Source organism: Amblyraja radiata, chromosome 3, assembly GCF_010909765.2.
Source record: "Amblyraja radiata isolate CabotCenter1 chromosome 3, sAmbRad1.1.pri, whole genome shotgun sequence".
Lineage (NCBI taxonomy): Eukaryota > Metazoa > Chordata > Chondrichthyes > Rajiformes > Rajidae > Amblyraja > Amblyraja radiata.
Window position 1 is genome coordinate 94688409 of NC_045958.1, and position 15183 is coordinate 94703591.

Here is a 15183-nt window from a genome sequence, read left to right on the forward strand (position 1 = left end):
CTGGGGCCCTACCATTCGTCACGTCTGGTTTTATTAGCCTTCTCAAGTGGGAAGTGATGTATTTTTTTGGGGAAGATTTCCTTCATCTCCCTGCTCCCGTTTGACAGAAGATACAGAAGCTTGAAAGCACACACCACCAGACTCAGGAACAGCTTCTTGCCCTCCATTATCAGGCTTCTGAACGGTTCTTCCATAAACTAGGGTACTGTCCGATTTATGTCTACCTCATTGGTCTAAGAAGCAGGTGCTCCATGATGCTTAGAACTATATTTTGCACTGTATCTTCCACTTTGCTCTATCTATTGTACTTGAATTTGATTTGATAATGCACGTGCATATATATATTATGTGTGTGTGTGTGTATGATCTGATTATGGTACACATAACAATAATAAACCTAAACAAGCTACTCCTTGGATCATCCTGCGAGCTTTATGTGATTCATGCACTAGAACACCTACTTCCTTTAATAATCTACCGTTTGATTCCCCTTATCAAAGTGCACAACCTCACACTTCCCCACATTAAACACCATCTGCCAATCTTTTGCCCACTTCTTCAATCTATCCATACCCTGTTGTAGACTCACAGTATCCTCATCACATCCTGCCCTTCCACCTATTTTCATATCGTCAACAAATTTGGAAACTTTGCATACTGTTCCTTCCTCCTTGTTATTACTGTAAATAGTGTACAATAATAGGCCACCAACTGATCCCTGTAGTTCTCCCAATAGTTACCTCCTTCCCGTCCTAAAAGGATCCACTTAGTTCAACTCTTTTTTCTCTCTGATATGACGAATTTTCAGTCCATTCTAACAGGCCACCTCCGAAACCATGGGGTTTAAATGTATTCAGCAATCTTTCACGTGGCGCTTTGTCAAATGCTTTTTGTACTTCATCTCCAAGTTCCCGTCAATCAACTCTGCTTGTTACATCCTAAAGAATTCAAGTAAAAATGCATTTTCTAAAAACATGTTGACTAGGTTTACTTTTATTCCTCTTACCTAATGGATTATCTATTTCCTCTTTGATTATTGACTCCACCATCATGATATTAATAGTTCCCTGCCTTCCACCTTTATCTGTATTTGTATGTCACCTAAGGCTATCATCCTCACTGTCAAAAGCAGCATTCATTTTCATTTCATTTGCAAACATATTTATCATACTTCCTGCATTCACATTAAAATCATTTGTGTGAATAACAAGGGACCCAGCACTGAGCCCTGTGACACTGAGAAAAAACAATGCCCCATCATCCTGTTCCTATTTCCAAGCCAATTTTGGATTCAATTGGCAAAATTGCCTTGAGTCCTTTCCCTAACCTTTGAGAGCAGTATCCCATGTGAGACCTTGTCAAAGGCTGAGAAACGAGGAACTGCAGGTGCTGGTTTGCAAAAAAAGGCACAGTGTTGGAGTAACTCAGCAGGTGAGGCAACATCTCTGGAGAACATGGATAGGTGATATTTCAGGTCAGGACCCTTCTTCCCGACCCCAAACGTCAACTATCCATGTTCTCCAGAGATGCTGCCTGACCCGCTGAGTTACTCAATCACTTGCTTGTCACGGGCTTTACTTGTACTCTGTCCTTGTCTGCTGTCTTTTGTACTCATTAATGTATTTTGTTACTGTTTTGAAAAAAAATCATATTGGTCACGCAGCCTCTCTCCGAAGAAAACCATCCTAATTTGTTTATTAATCCCTGCCTTCCCAAGCATAGATTGATCTATACCCCCAGTAACTCTCTTTTCACTCATATGAGACTCATTATCTGACATTTCCCTACTCATTTTCCCAAATAAAGGTAACAAAAATCAAATGGTCTTGTCTGATATCAGCATGTTCTTAGCAGGGGCATTGCAAGGTTATAATGCTGCTCCTTATATTTACTGTAAATGCTGACAGCCAACATGACACACCATGACCCAGCTCTCTATTAGTTGCCTACTTGCTGACTTAATCAACAATGCCTTGGTAATCTACAATGTAGAAACATAGGTGCAGGAGGAGGCCATTCGGCCCTTCGAGCCAGCACGGCCATTCATTGTGATCATGGCTGATCGTCCCCTATCAATAACCCGTGCCTGCCTTCTCCCCATATCCCTTGACTCCACTTGCCCCTAGAGTTCTATCTAACTCTCTCTTAAATCCATCCAGTGACTTGGCCTCCACTGCCCTCTGTGGCAGGGAATTCCATAAATTCACAACTCTCTGGGTGAAAGAGTTTTTTCTCATCTCAGTCTTAAATGACCTCCCCTTTATTCTAAGACTGTGGCGCCTGGTTCTGGACTCGCCCAACATTGGGAACATTTTCCCTGCATCTAGCTTGTACAGTCCTTTTATAATTTTATATGTTTCTATAATTTTGCCCCTCATCCTTCTAAACTCCAGTGAATACCAGCCTAGTCTTTTCAATCTTACCTCATATGACAGTCCCGCCATCCCAGGGATCAATCTCGTGAACCTATGCTGCACTGCCTCAATCACAAGGATGTCCTTCCTCAAATGTAGAGCCATCAATGTTGACGTTCTTCAAAATAACTTTTTCAATGGCAGAAAAATCAAATGCTAAATGGCATAGCTTTAAGGTTTGATGGGCAAAGTTTAAATGAGACGTGTAGGTCAATTTTCTTTTTACACAGAGGGTGATGAGTGCTTGGAAAGCTTCACATGGGTCGGTGGTTAAGGCAGATACAATAGTGACAATTAAGGGACTTTTGGATAGGCACACGGATATGCAGGGAATGGAGAGATATGAACTGTGAAGGCAGGTAAGAGTTGGTCTTGGCACCTTCAGCACTGAAACCGTTCCTGTGCTGCACTGTTGTATGTTCTTCATCACTCAGAGTGCTGTTGTGCCTATACTTGTAATCTTCCCAGTCTACTTTTGCGCACTGGATAGTTTAAACTGTAGTACAAATAAGCCATTTAAACCAATATTTTTATCGTGGTTTTCCCCCCGATATTCTACATCCCATCTGCCAATTGAAAATCACTTTCAATGACAGCTTATTAAAATGTTTTGCTCTCAGGCTAATTCCATCTGCATTAGCTTTAGTTTTCCCAATTTAGTGTAGATTTTGATCACAATAGTTTTTTTCCCCCCAAAAGACGCATTGTGTCACACCTGGCAGTGTCTTCTTGTTGATTTTCGTTAGTCAATTTATACAAAGTTGGGTGATAGCATTGCATGAGACGGCACATCAGGAAATCATGAGCCATCCCTTTCAGAAGTGCTTTGCTAGCAACTTGTACATTTGTCATTCTGTGTCATGCTCGAGTAATTAAGATAAATTGAACGCTGCACAAGCCTTTCCCAGGTTCAGATATATAGATTACTTTATTGTCTATACCCCAGGGTGCACTGAAATTCCTTGTTCACATGAACATGTTCTTGATTAGTACGGGTGTCAGAAGTTATGGGGAGAAGGCAGGAGGATGGGGTTAGGAAGGAGAGATAGATCAGCCATTATTGAATGGTGTAGTTGACTTGATGGGCCGAATGGCCTATTTCTGCTCCTATCACATGATCTTATGAACGCACATACAGTAATGATAAATGTAACAATAAATACAATAACAAGTGATAAACCAACCTTCCATCCATTGACTACATTTACACTTCACGCTACCTTGGCAAGGCTACCAGCATAATCAAGGATGGGTCTCACCCCCGTCACTACCTCTTCTTACCTCTCCCGTCAGGCAAGAGGTACAGAAGTGTGAAAAAGTACACCTCCAAATTCCGGAACAGTTTCTTCCCAGCTGTTATCAGGCAACTGGAGAGCAGTCCTGACCTTCTGTCTACCTCAGTGGAGACCCTCGGACTATCTTTAATCGGATTTGATTGGACTTTATCTTGCACTAAACGTTATTCCCTTCATTATATATCTGTACACTGTGGGCAGATTTCTCGAAGGGGAAGTGTGAGTGACCAATCTTGACCACAAGGCAGCATTTGATTGAGGATGTAGTCACTTGTTTTGGCAAAATCAAAATCGGAAAATGCTCCAAAACGTGACCATATTTGCAGCGGCTGTCAGAAGCATCGCAATGCAGTTCCCCGAGGCAGTGTCTGAGGTAAACCATTCAGCTACTCCTCAAGTCCAATGAGGGGATGTCGACTAATGATTGCAGGTCCTCAACAAATGCAGTCCATATCTGCAATAAGCAACACCCAGACGATATGAGCAATGACCACTTTCAACAAGAATATCTAAATTGATTGGTTGAACTTATTTAAAGTTACAGGGCGGAAATTGATCCTTCGGCCCACTGAGTCCATGCTGGTTATCGATCATCCTTTTACTAGTTCTATGTTATCCCACTTTCTAAACCTCTCCCTACACACCAGTGGCAATTTATGAAAGCCAATTAACCCACGGCTTTGGGATCTTTGAGGAAATTGGATCACCCAGAGGAAACCTATGAGGTCACAGAAAGAATGTAAACTCCACACAGACAGTACCTGGGGCCTGGATCGAACCAGGGTTTCTGGCGCTGGGAGGCAACAGCTCTATTAACTGCGTCACTGTGCTGCCCAGATATCCACAACATTACAATAGCCAGGTGGATGATCATTGACTAGAAACTCAACTAGATTAGCCACATAAATGCTGCAACTACAAGACTATGTCAGAGACTGAATGTCCACCTTAAGCAAGTTTTTACACCATCCACAAGGCACATATCAGGAGTGTTTTGGAATACTGTGCACTTATCTGGAAGAGCGCAGCCTCAATAACTCTCAGAAGCCTTATGCATGCTTGACTAACCCATCCACTGTGCTGAGTTTTTATTTCCTCCACTACCATTTCGTAAGATGCACTGCAGTTCCTCATTTCAGCATCTCACAAACCAGTGATCCCTTGTACCAAGCAGGACCAAGGTAACAAGTGCATGGGAACACAGCAACTGCAGATTCCTCTCCATCTTGATTTGGAAAGCAGGTTTCCTTTTCTATAGGCATTTTTTTTCTGGTAATCCCCTGTTTCCTGGTAACCTTTTATTGATGCTATCTTTTCCATTTGAAATTATTAAATTAATTGAGCATAATTTTCTTGGTTGCAACGATGGGATTTGAATTTCTGAATCAGGTCCATGAACCATTATTTTCCTCATGCTTTATTCCATCTTTGATTTATTTTTTGCGTACTTGACTGTCTTTCGACCAGAGCTGAATGCCATGCTAATTTTAGGACACCACCGTGGCACAGTTGGTAGAGCTGCTGCCTCACAGCGCCAGGGACCCAGGTTCAATCCTGAGCTCGGGTGCTGTCTCTGTGTGTGTTTGCATGTTCTCCTTGTGACCGCAGGGGTTTCCTTCGGGTGCTCTGATTTCCTCCCAAAGATGTGCGGGTTTGTAGGTTAATTGGCTTCTGTAAGTTGCCCCCAGTGTGTTGGGAGTGGATGAGAAAGTGGGATAACATAGAACTAGTGCGATCGGATGGTCGATGGTCAGCGTGAAATCGGTGGGCTGAAGAGCTTGTTTCCATGCTGACTCTCAAAAATATCTGCAGTGCCTTGTGTCTATGCCAGACTATAATTGCAGTGTGGCCAGGACTATATATTGTTATGGTAAATCCTTTTATATTGTGTTCTATTTGTAATAAAGATATACGTTCCACCAATTTATTATTTCTTTTGCTCCTGACTTAACATTTTGGTGATCTATATTCCATTAATTCTCTTTGGATCATCATTTTTCTTGGCATTTCACGATTTTGTCAACACATGGATTTGCCTTCTGTTCCCCAAAAATTAACCTCACAGTCACAAACATTGAAATACATCACTTTTGCCTACTATCAATTTGTCAGTGTCATTTTGTAACTTATTGCTTTTGCCTGCTTTTGTAATATCATTAATATGACCAATGATCGGCCGTGGACCAGCCACATTGATGAATGCCTGTACCTCCTGAGGAAACTGAGGAAGTTCGGCATGTCTCTAATGACTCTCACAAACTTCTACGGATGCACCATAGAAAGCACACTGTCAGGTTGCACCTCAACTTGTTTGGGAAACAGGTTAAGACTTAACCTTAGACTTTAGAGATACAGTGCAGAAACAGGTCCTTTGGTCCATCGATTCGGCACTGACCAGCGATCACCCTGTACACTTGCACTATCCTGCACACTAGGGACAATTTACAATTTTACAGAAGCCAATTAATAAAATCCTGTACGTCTATGGGATGTGGGAGGAAACCAGAGCAGCCCCAGGAAACCCACATTGTCTTAGGGAGAATGTACAAACCTGGTATAGACAACATCTGTTGTCTGGATTGAACCTGGGTCTCTGGCGCCGCAAGGCAGTAACTACTGCAGCACCAGTGTGCCGCCCTCATAACACACATAACAATTAAGAAATTGCTGAATAATGAAGAGGAGAAAGCAACAAACATCCCAGAATATCAATAACAAGTCAAGAAAATAATTCACTTAAGTTAACTAAAGCATATTTAGGGTAAATAATGCAACTAAATCCTACTATGGACCAACTCCCAAGACCTGAATTTCAACCTTGTAAAAGTATATAAGGAGACAGCCAAGGTTCAACTATTATCTCTCGATTAGCGATCCAGATTTATTTACATTTGATTTATTTTTGCAATTATTTAAGATGAGATATAGTATGAAATTATACATCTATTAATCTATCATCTACAATGGAGAGTTCAATTCCTCCAGCATTAGAAATCTTTTATAAAGATTGGCTTATTGATCAAACTACCTGAATCAGAATAGAAATTTGATTTGTTGGAATTCAGAATCAAAGGCATACTGATTGAGAACTTGCAGAAATTAATCCTCACAAAGTATATTATTAATTTATGCCTGATGAATACAATCAATTTTTGAGGAAGTAACTAAAATAGCAGACAAGTTTTGATTTAGGATTATTATCGACATGTGAAAAGAGTTATTTTGTATGCTATCCAATCAGATCAGATAATATTATACATAAATATAATTGTCAAACTCCAATACAATAGATAGAGCAAAGGGGAAGATATAGAGCACAGAATATAGTTCTCAGCAATGTAGCACATCAGTTCCATAGACAGAGTCCAATGTCCACAATGAGGTCAAGTGTTTTATTGTCATATATCCCAAAATGGAACAATGAAATTCTTACTTGCAGTAGTAAACACAATAATAAACAAAAACAAAATGTTTGGTGTATAACACAGTGGCAGAGGTGAATCAAATGACAGGATTGTTCAGAAGACTAATAACAGATGGGACGCTGTGCCTGAGTCTGGTAGTGCATGCTTTCAAGCTTCTATAATTCCTACCAGTTGGAGAAAGAAAAAGGTGGAATGACAGAGAGGGACTTCTTCTTGTTGCATATAGCGTACACAACCTAAAGTTGAAGGACAACTTGTTCTATTTGATCTAATTTGATTGTGCACGCCAGGTTGATTGCATTCGTCGAAACAGGGCGGACCACGTGAAATTGCAATCTCCCACCCCAGAGAGGGACAAGTCTTTGATTATGTTAGCAGCTTTTCCAAGGCAGTGTGATGAGTGGATGGAGTCAACGGTGGAAAGTCTGGTCTGTGTGATGGACTAGGCAACATCTAAAACTCTCTGCAATTTCATGCGGTCTGGTGCAGAGTCGGGGACGGCACAGTGGCGGAGTGGTAGAGTTGCTACCTTACAGCGCCAGAGACCCGGGTTCGATCCCGACTGCAGGTGCTGTCTGTACTGAGTTTGCACGTTCGCCCTGTGACTGCGTGGGATTTCTCCAGGCGCTCCAATTTCCTCCTACATCCCAAAGGTGTAAAGATGTGTATGTTAATTGGCTTTGATCAAATTTTAGATGTTGCTTGTGTGTAGGAAGGATAGTGCTAGTGTACGAGGTGATCACTGGCTGGGTGGACTCGGTGGCAGAAGGGCTTGTTTCCACGCTATGTTTCTAAAGTCAAAAGAGAAAAATAGTAATTATAATATAATCGAGCACAAGAAGAGGCCCTTTGGCTCACACTATCTATGCTGAACACCATGCCAAGACCACCTGTTATCTAACTGTACATAATCCATATCCCTATGATATCTGCCTCAACTACCACTCCTGGCAGCACGTTCCTGGCACTCACCATCCTCTGTGTAAAAGAAAACTTGCCCTGCACATCTCCTTTAAACTTTGCCCATCTCATCTTCATCCTGAGAAAAAGGTTCTAATGTCCAATAAAATTAGGTACGATTAATAAAACTTGATGTCCCTCACGTTTCTTTTACATTTCTTTGCCAACAGGCTGGATTTTCACATTTTTCACAGTAACTTTACATTTTCTTATATCTCGCCTCTTGGGGCTAGTGTGAAGTGTTCAACTCCCTAGCAAATGTATATTAGTCCTTTTAAGTTGTTTTTAATATTTTCTTCTGTTTACATCTCTTTTTCCAGTATCAGTTTTTTATTGTTTGCTGTCAGGTTTAGTATTATTGTCACGTGTACGGAGGTACATTGAAAAGCTTTGGATGCTTTCCAAACAAATCAGATATACCATACATAAGCCTATTCAAGTCAAACTCAAGTATAGCAGGTAGAGCAAAGGGGAAGATACAGAGTGCAGAACATAATTCTTAACATTGTAACACTGTCATGTTGCATAAGCATATCCTCATTATTATGTGAGTTAATTCTGGCTGATTATTTGTTATCTATTCCACTGTCATCTGCCCTCATGCTTCTAAAATAAGTTGTAACAGGAAAAAATTTGGTGATTTATTCAACAAATCCATCACCTTTCTCATTTGAACAACACTGCTCTCTCCGTTCTCTATCAAAAATGAAAGCCACCTTGGTGTTTGCTACAAGCCTTTGAACAATGCTTTAATACATCTGTTGCATTATCTTTGGTGCAGGAAGTACATAAACAGCTCTTGTTAGAGTTTCAAGATATTATTTGGACAAGACCCTGTTCATTTACTCACGTTTCTTTTTCACACTGTTCTACATGTTTCTTATTCATCACTCTATTCATCACTTTAGTATTCCCGTCCTTTATGACCTGAGTTCTGATTTTTGTTTAAATCATCATTGGGAATATATGGAGTTCTTCCCCAACTATTAACTCAAATCCTTTGTAACCACCCTGCAGGCCTAAACACAAGGAACTGCAGATGCTTTACCAAAACAAGGACACAAAATGCTGGAGTAACTCAGGGGGTCAGGCAGCATCTCTAGAGAACCTGAACAGGAGATGCTTTGGGTTGGGACCCTTCTTCAGTGATTGCAGTGGGGGGAAAAAGTTGGAAGAGAACTGGGGGGGCACCAGGGCTGGCAAGTGATAGGTGGAGGAAGGAACTGCAGATACTTTAAATACATCGAAGATAGACACAAATGCAGCTTACAACCCAGTGGTAAGAATATTGATTTCTCTGACTTCAAATAATCCTTGCTTTCCCCCTCTCCCCCCCCCCCCCCACCCTAGCTCTCTGACTAGTTTCACTGTCCTGATTAATTTTTGTGATTGTATATGCCTCGTTGTCACCTTCCCCTCAGCTAACAATGATCCATTCTACATTTCCTTATTGTCTGCTTTGATCTGTCGTTTTCACAAATAACCCTTTCATCATAAGATCTTAAGTGATAGGAGTAGAATTAGGCCATTTGGCCCATCAAGTCTACTCTGCCATTCAATCATGCTGATCTCCTCTCTCCTTCCTAACCCTATTTTCCTGCCTCCCCATAACCTCTGACACTCGTACTAATCAAGAATTCATATCTCTAGACTCCCTCTCCCTGACTCTCAGTCTGAAGAAGGGTCTCGACCCAAAACGTCGCCCATTCTTTCTCTCCAGAGATGCTGCCTGTCCCGCTGAGTGACTACAGCATTTTGTGCCTGTCTTAAGTGATAGTTGGATACAGGTGAGGGATACATGTTCTATTGCACATGGGTGGACAAAGGCCAGAGATTGTAAGAAGACAAAGGCTGTGAGATAAGGAGAGAAGATGCATAAATTATGGAGTCAGAGGAAGGGATATACATGGAAGGGGAAGGGGTGGGACAGTGGGAGAAATTGATCCGCATCCAGGTGAGGAACAGGGAATGGAGGGGAAGGAAAAATGGAGGGTGGTGTTAGTGTTTAGTTACTTAAAATTGAAGAATTTTAAGAGCCTGTCCCACTTTGCGACTGCCGGCATCATTGACTGATGTATCAGGTCACCGAAAAATTTACGGCGTGATTACGTATGGCGCGCGCCGTTTTTTCAAGTGTCGCAACATGTTTTTTGTCACCGCTGGATTTTGAAATGTTGAAAATCTTTTGGCAACACTGATATGACGTCGGCAGTCGCCGAAAAAATCGCCAAGTGGGACAGGCCATTTACATAACATTGGAGAATTCAAGACCCTGTAAGACCTGCCTTTCTTTGTTAATTAATTTCCTCACGTTGAATAGCTCCCACTGTCCGATCAACACCTCTTTTTCACGCATCTGTTTTGATCTGGATGTCCCTGTTCGGTTTACTATTTGTTCCCCAGGGCCCCGTGCTTTCTTTATTGTTATAACCACTACAGAAACACAGTTGTATTCTCAAAATAACAATCTTCCCAGCTTGATGGGATGGTAGCCAAGAGGAATAGGTCAAAACTGCTCATGATGGTTCCCATAAGTCATTAAAAAATTGCTGCTTTTGAAACTTGCAATCTCAATTTAATATAGTTGTGAGTGGTAGATGTTTGTTCTGTTGTTTCTTAATCAAGAAATCACCAGAATGGATGAGTCTAGGTATGTATCTTGTTCAGAGTGTAATGCTTTAATGCTGTTCCTTTATTAACTACCACACAATAGACCAAAGATCTTAGAGCAGAATTATGAATCTAACCCTATATCACACACACAAACTGTTGCCCCGCAACATTGATTACACTGCGAGTCGGGTCGGGTCAGGTAGGCTCCGGTTACTAAAATGGACGGGGAAAAATGCCCAGGATCCCCTCCATAGCGTACTACACGTCAGCCCATTTTATTTCGCAGGAGTAGCCCATCTTGCTCTGCTCTAAGATCTTTGCAATAGACTTCCACAGTGCTTCATTTCACAGCAGCTCCATATGGACAATCACAGGTTCAGTGCTCTTTGTAAATCTCAGCTTTTTTAGTTTAGAGTTATATTGGTTTGGAGTCATACAGCACAGGAAAAAACTCTTTCGTCCAACTTGTCCATGCTGACCATCAAAACTAGTCCAATTTGCCTGCATTTGGCCCATATCCCTCTAAACCTTTCCTATCCATGCATCTGTCCAAATGTCTTTTCAATATTTTTGTACCGACTTCAACTACTTCCTCCCATTAAGGGCCTGTCCCACTTACGCGACTTTTCAACAAACTGTCTGCGACTTTCAAGCTCGGGGGCACTTACCTGAAAAACCGCGAGCTGCATCGACCGTCAGCACGGAAGACGAACACACACACACACACACACACACACACACACACACACACACACACGCACATGCACACGCACACGCACACGCACACACAGGACAAAGAAAGGATGTAGTCAAGATGGCTAGCACAGTGTACGGTAAGTCTTTTAAAAGAGCGGGGTGGGGGGGGTGGGGAGAGGAGCCAACATTTAATAAGCCAGAGATACACAGCTGTGAAGTTTAGCGGCCGTTTAACATTACCGGTCGGTTTTCTTTGGTTCTGAAAACCCGTGCTTTCGTTTTTTTCCCCAATGTGCCAATTATAATGCCTGGTCAGCAAAGAAGATTCCCTACTGCTACCTCAACTACCTACAACGACATGGCGACCCCACTACCACTGCACTACGAGTTCATATTGATCAGCCATGATCATATGATCAGCCATGATCATATTGAATGGAGGTGCAGGCTCGAAGGGCCGAATGGCCTACTCCTGCACCTATTTTCTATGTTTCTATGTTTCAAAAGTATCGAAGTATGGTAGGAGGTTGCAGGTGACCTCGACCTTGATTATTTTTTTGGGTGGCAGGCATGGTCACCAGAGGTTGCTGTTTAGGTCTCCTAAGTGGGACAGGGGCTTAATGGGTCCAACTAAGGTGACATGATCAATAAACTTCAGCTTCCTGAGAGGAATAAAAAAATGTACCAAGGAAAATCAAACAAGTTTGACAATTATGATTTAAATTTTATGGTGAAGCTAATTAATTATTCACATGAGGGGAATAAATAGGGTGAATGCGCAAAGTCTTTTATCCACATTAGGCGCATCAAGAACCAGAGGACAAACGTTTAAGGTGCAAGGAGCAAGTTTAACAGGAACCTGAGGGGCAACTTTTTCACTCAGAGGGTGGTGGGTATATGGAACGAGCTGTCAAACGAGGTAGCTGAGGCAGCTATAATTAAATTTTAAAGAAATTTGGACAAACTTTAGACATTTTTGAGATACAGCGCTGAAAATGGCCCTTCGGCCCACTGAGTCCATGCCGACCAGGGATCACCCTGTCCCTTGTTACTATCCTACACACACAAGTTACAGTTTTTACGAAGGCAATTAACCTACAAACCTGTACATCTTTGGAGTGTGGGAGGAAACCGGAGGACCCGGACAAAACCCACATGGTCACAGGACGAACGTACAAACTCCGTACAGACAGCACCCATGGTCAGGATCGAACCCAGGCCTCTGGCACTGTGAGGCAGCAGCTTTATCGCTGCGACATTGTGCTCTTTGACATGTGCAAGGATACGAAAGGTATAGAGGAATATACGTTGGCCAAACACGGGCAGAAGGGACTAGCTTCGAGATGTATCTTGGTTGGCGTGGGCAAGTTGGGCAGAAGTGTCTGTTTTGGTGCTGTATGATTATCTATGACACCTGTATTTGACTTCATCTAATGCTGTTTTGCTTTTCCTGTTTTCCCTTCCCCCCCTAATTAGGGATCTCTTGCAGACCTTAACGGAGGATGAACTCCACACGCTTGAACGAAACCTCTGCATATCCCAGGAAGGCGAATTTACAGTCAATCCAAAAATCCGCTCTGCCATCCCTCCTGAAGTTCCCGAAAAACTTGCACAAGATCAACTTAGTGTAAAAGCTGAAAATACGGAAGCTGAACTTGCTTGTTCCATGCAGTATGACGAGGAGGAGCTGGAGCAACTTAACCTCATGGTCCACAGGGTAGGAGACGAAATGTCCTGTCTCCTCTCCCCACCAAGCGTGTGCCAGTCACCAGCTCACAAGCCCGTGTTGAAACACATCTCCAAACCAGGGGACTCCGCCAACTCCACGCTGCTCCAACTCTCTAGGGTACGGCATGAAGCAGAGGAAGAGGAACGAGTGTTTTTCATGGATGATTTGGACGGAGCAGCCGAGGACTTGGCCAGAACTGCTGAACCTGGAGAAACGATCGCTGGGACGGTTGATTCTTGCCCACCTCGTCAGGAGGGCAAGTCGCCCCTCTGCGGAGAAGAGGCGAGGAAGAGTCGCAGTGAGGAAACCGTGCAAGCAAAAGAGGTACAGCACAGACCAAGCAATAACGATTCACTACCTCTGCAAGGGCAAGCCTGCCAGAAGGAAAGTAACCCAGAAATGTGTTGTAACTGTGCAGAATCAATGGAACCCAGTTCTTACGTCAACGGTTGGAATGCAGGGACTGATGATGTGCAGCCCAGCGAAACTGCAGAAAAAATAGCTCATAGGACTGGCGGAATGAAAATTTCCGCAACTGTTATCTTTAACCCCAAATCCCAGTGCGCGTCTTGTTCAGCTGAAGCAGAGTGTGCAATAACTTGCGATTCTGGCAGCTGCCAAATTTCTTCAGAGGAGTCTTCAAATCAAAGCAACACCAATGTGAAAAATGGAGTAAGTGTTTGTCCACACTGCACTGCCCCTCCGGACAGTAGAGTTGACAATGACTTTTTAGATTCCGGAGACTCCAAGATATGTGACCATCATAAAATGAACTGTACCTCAGCTTCACAGGAGAAGGTGGAAAATGAGAGCACTAGCGTATCACAGAGAGAAGGAGCCATCGACGAACAGGAGCGTACAAATTCAAGATGCACGTGTCTGACACAATCCTCAGGAAAACAAACAGAAGGAGAGCAGCAAACAGAACTGAACATCTGTCGCCATCTGGGAAAGATAGAAAACAGCATGCAGCCAAATGGAGGCAAGGACAATGCTAAAGTATCTGTGGTAAATGATGAATCGGAGCTTGATGGAAGCATACATAGTGTAACTAACCTGTTGGAAGACAACATATCCGAGCAAAGGTAATGACACTTTCTGCTTGATACTGTTCCAACTTTAATTAAAGTGCTTGCACTGGAAAGGATAAAGAGTTTGGATCTGTGCTTTGATTGGTATTTCAGTGCGCAGTAATTATCTTGGTCACTAAAGCAGGTTGTCTATTCTTCAGGTAGACACAAAATGCTAGAGTAACTCAGCGTGTGAGGCAGCATCTCTGGAGAGAAGGAATGGGTGACGTTTTGGGTTGAGTTCTTCAGACTGATGTCAGGGAAGGAGGCAGGACAAAGATAGGATGTAGTCAGAGACAGTAAGACTAGTGGGAGAACTGGGAAGGGGAAGGGAAAGCAAGGGCTATCTGAAGTTAGATAAGTCAATGTTTATACCACTGGGGTGTAAACTACCCAAGCGAAATATGAGGTGCTGTTCCTCCAATTTGCACTGGGCCTCAATCTGACAATGGAGGAGGCCCAGGACAGAAAGGTCAGATATAACAGTGACTAGACTTCAAAATTACTACAGTGACTAAACTGCAACATTCAAAATGAGATCTTGCTGAGGTCAATCATTTTCATATGAGATTAGCTAACCTACTCAAATTTTCCTTCCATACATGCTGATGCGCATCATTGAATTAATCACTTGAAATGGCTAGTTTCAGAGAAAGATTGAAGGAGCCTGCGAGTAGACTAGACATTGGTACAGTCATACACTGCAGGGTAACTCAAGCAATGTATGGTAACGATGGGGTAAGTGTGAAGTACAAGTCTACGACCTGTATTTCCTTAACTTTAGTTAGTTTAAAGATACAGCGTGGAAACACTACTCTACATCCACCCACTAGGGATAATTTACAATTTTACCAAAGCCAATTAACCTGCAAACCTGTACGTCTTTGGAGGGTTGGAGGAAACTGGAGCACCTGGAGAAAACGTACGCAGGTCATGGGTAGAAACCTGGGTCTCTCGCACTGTAAGGCAGCAACTCCACCA

At 42.6% G+C, this 15183-nt stretch overlaps 1 protein-coding gene across 3 annotated transcripts in view; it reads left to right on the plus strand.

Annotated features, from left to right (window-relative positions):
* The window catches only part of zfyve28 (zinc finger FYVE-type containing 28), a 160911-nt gene that overhangs the window by 102391 nt on the left and 43337 nt on the right, over positions 1-15183 (plus strand). For all 3 annotated transcript variants that reach the window (XM_033018383.1, XM_033018384.1, XM_033018385.1), the window contains exon 8: positions 12880-14217. In XM_033018383.1, coding sequence (XP_032874274.1) covers positions 12880-14217 — 1338 coding nt within the window. The remainder of the gene's footprint in view (positions 1-12879; positions 14218-15183) is intronic.